A 2,906-nucleotide genomic window follows, 5' to 3' on the forward strand; every position below is an offset into this window, starting at 1 on the left:
TCTCAACGCGATTTCAACGCGAATCTCCTCGATATCCACAATACATACAAGCAACTATAGAGAACTTAAGTTGGTCCAGACGAACCAGCACTTGTGGAATCACTACGAGGGACGCTAGTGGAAGGCGCTTAGCCGATACGATGCAAACCACATTGCTATCTACCAGCTCTAATGGCGTTCCTCGAGGAGCATGTGGAATTGTTGCTGAAGTACGGGTTCGTGAAGCAAAACAACCACAGTCGTTGGGCATCAAACGCAGTTCCTGTCCGAAAGCATGACAACAAGAATCAGTTTCGTATTACGAACAACTATATCGGAGTCAACAAGCTCACTGTTCCGATAGCGGGGACGATGCCGCATTTCTCTATTGTTCTTCAATTCGTAGCCGGTGTAAAGTATTTCGCCAAGTTTGATATGATCAAGAGTTTCTAGCAGATGGAGTTGGCCCCATCATTTTCACTTCATCAGATAATGATTATAGCTTTGGTTAGCACGCCGGGCCACTGTGTGATACACATGGTGGCGATCCATTTATTAAAGCTGCCGCGACTCTCACCCGCGAGACCTTTCTTCATGGTATTTCTTCAAGATTTCGGCGAGCGGCTGATACAATACGAGTCATTCGTCGAATGCGATCTCAGAGCTATGCAAATCGTAATCATAAGCTGTAGGTGTCACAAAAATTTACAGCCGTTTTCATTGTCCGAACAAAGTGTATCTTATCATAGGGGGCGGTAAAGATGCCAATTTATGTTCAGTAGGTTGCGATACCGAACTTCATGCGCGTGCCATAAGTGCTCCTGCATCTTACAAGATGCTTTGTCTACCGAAATCCCCACTATGTACACGCGACCCATTTTTAAGTATCATGGCTCTTGGTCTTCAAGCCACGCCATACCTAGAACGAGATCGCATCTCAGGAATACCATACAGAGCTGCACGCTGTCAAAGTCGTCAAACTTACAGAAAAGTTTGAGATAAAATTTCGAGATGTAAATAGTGTCTGCGTCTCAAGACACACGAATATGTTCTCTGTATTGAGTCTTCAATACTTCCACGTGCTGTCTACTGTTTAATCAGTGGCGTATAATACTCAATTGCACGACGATCAGAAATCTCTCGAACCATTAAACGTTTTACAAAGCCCTCGAAGCAAACGTAAGGAATTGAAAGTTCTGATCTTTAAGTTCTAAAGGGATGCGTTCATTTTTGGGCTTTTTGCCATTGAACTTCATCCCTACGACGTACAATAGAGGCCGATTCTTTTTTGTCTGCTGCGGTGCAAGTGTTTAATTGATCATACTGTTTGGGGGGTCGATCCTCGCGTCGCCTAACGAGTCCATAAGAGGACACATATAGCTGATCACGTACATGTTAAGAATTCATAGATGTATCATCTATGAGCTCTCATATTTATAGATGATGAGCTCCTCCAGGCGCTCAACATTCGGTCCTTGTGATACCAATTGCGCTATCATATCGAGACACCAAACGACAAAAGTGTTTTGAGTGAGTCTCTTGTTTTCCTAAGAACGAATAGTCGAGCAACGCGTGCGTCATTCTCCCAGAGGATAGTCTGATTTAAGATCTGCCGCCATATTGAATGCAAGTGCTAGTATATGCAATAAAGCGCCCGGGTATAATGTGCACGGGAAGCTTTGACTCAACAAGCTCACGTAAATGAGGGCCTAAAATTGTGTTTTGTACTCTTCATGTCGAAGTTGAATCAAAAGCTGCATAAAGAACTAGATATCTAGTATCGTCGTTGAATTCAAACATGAAATACATAATAAAAATTAGGCTAACCAACGCAACATGTATATTATTTCCCATCCTACATACAAGAAATCAGTGTATAACGAGAGAGTGGCGGCTGACTTGTCCCGCAATTGTATTCACTACGAAGTCCGCGTGACCCTCATCAGTACAGCTTTTTCGCGCGGTTAATGAGTGGCGCGAGCGAGTGTATGCTCAGCGCAGGACCCGACGCAAACAAGTACAATTAACTCCGTCTCTGTGTGTGCCGCACGGAAGATCTTTTCCAAAACTTCACACAGCAATCGCTAGATCGTTTGTTTGCTATAAGGTGGTACTATGTCCAGCTTTAAGAGAAAAAAAAGAATAATTTAATCTGGTGAGAATGATACGACCGAGTACATCTCCGGCAAGCACTCGAAATCCAGCGCGTCAAAGATAGAATTGAACCGACAAATGCGCAACATATTTCTTTTTGTTGCGCAACGTACTACGTTTTCTTTTGAAAAATAGTTTTGTGATAGTGTAGCTCATATTTACTTTGTCGTATTTAAGTAATGCAGAGTGTGCAACTTATTTCAAAGGCGAACTATAACAGATTACTACCATGTCGTGATTTTTGAACACTTTACAATCTTGCGCAATCGCGCACAACACAAAATACACTTCTGTGCAGCTGTATAGAGTCAGAGGTAACAAAGCAATAGAACTGATAACTATGTAAACAGAGGGAGCAGTGAGAAACGTGTGGTACTAGCTTCACGTCTTTTTTATCGTGGCACATTGGGAAACTGTCAGGCATAAAATCAAAGAAGAAACATAAGCCAAGTCTCTCGAGGAATATCCGGTTTTGCTCCTGAACAAATGGTTGAACACACCCTGTGTGCGTTGTTTATACGTGCACGTTAAGTCTTAGCCCTCTCAGTTCAAATATACGGCTATCGCATTGCGCTTGAATTCAAGTGTTGCCAATCCTACGACCGATAGGTATCATACTACATACTTTGTTGAGGGCTGACAAACGGCTGTTCGATTATTGTCTGCCGGGACAGAAGCACTCAAGCAGTAGGTCCATGTCTATCATTGTTCCAGAGAACGAGGGGTGGCAGTAATCGTCACCATTATCAAAGCTGGGATCAATCGCCTGCAAG

General features: G+C 43.1%; 1 protein-coding gene across 1 annotated transcript; it reads right to left on the reverse strand.

The window, feature by feature from the left end:
- Nucleotides 1–1,203: 1,203 nt before the first annotated feature.
- PHALS_11644 (uncharacterized protein) lies at nucleotides 1,204–1,478 on the reverse strand (the record flags this gene model as incomplete). The annotated part of the gene is made up of 2 exons (XM_024727040.1): nucleotides 1,204–1,359; nucleotides 1,446–1,478. 2 exons carry the CDS (start codon nucleotides 1,476–1,478, stop codon nucleotides 1,204–1,206), a joined length of 189 nt encoding a protein of 62 aa, XP_024577656.1.
- Nucleotides 1,479–2,906: the final 1,428 nt, after the last annotated feature.

The sequence above is a fragment of the Plasmopara halstedii genome (assembly GCF_900000015.1).
Source record: "Plasmopara halstedii genome assembly, contig: Scaffold_555, whole genome shotgun sequence".
Taxonomy (NCBI): domain Eukaryota; phylum Oomycota; class Peronosporomycetes; order Peronosporales; family Peronosporaceae; genus Plasmopara; species Plasmopara halstedii.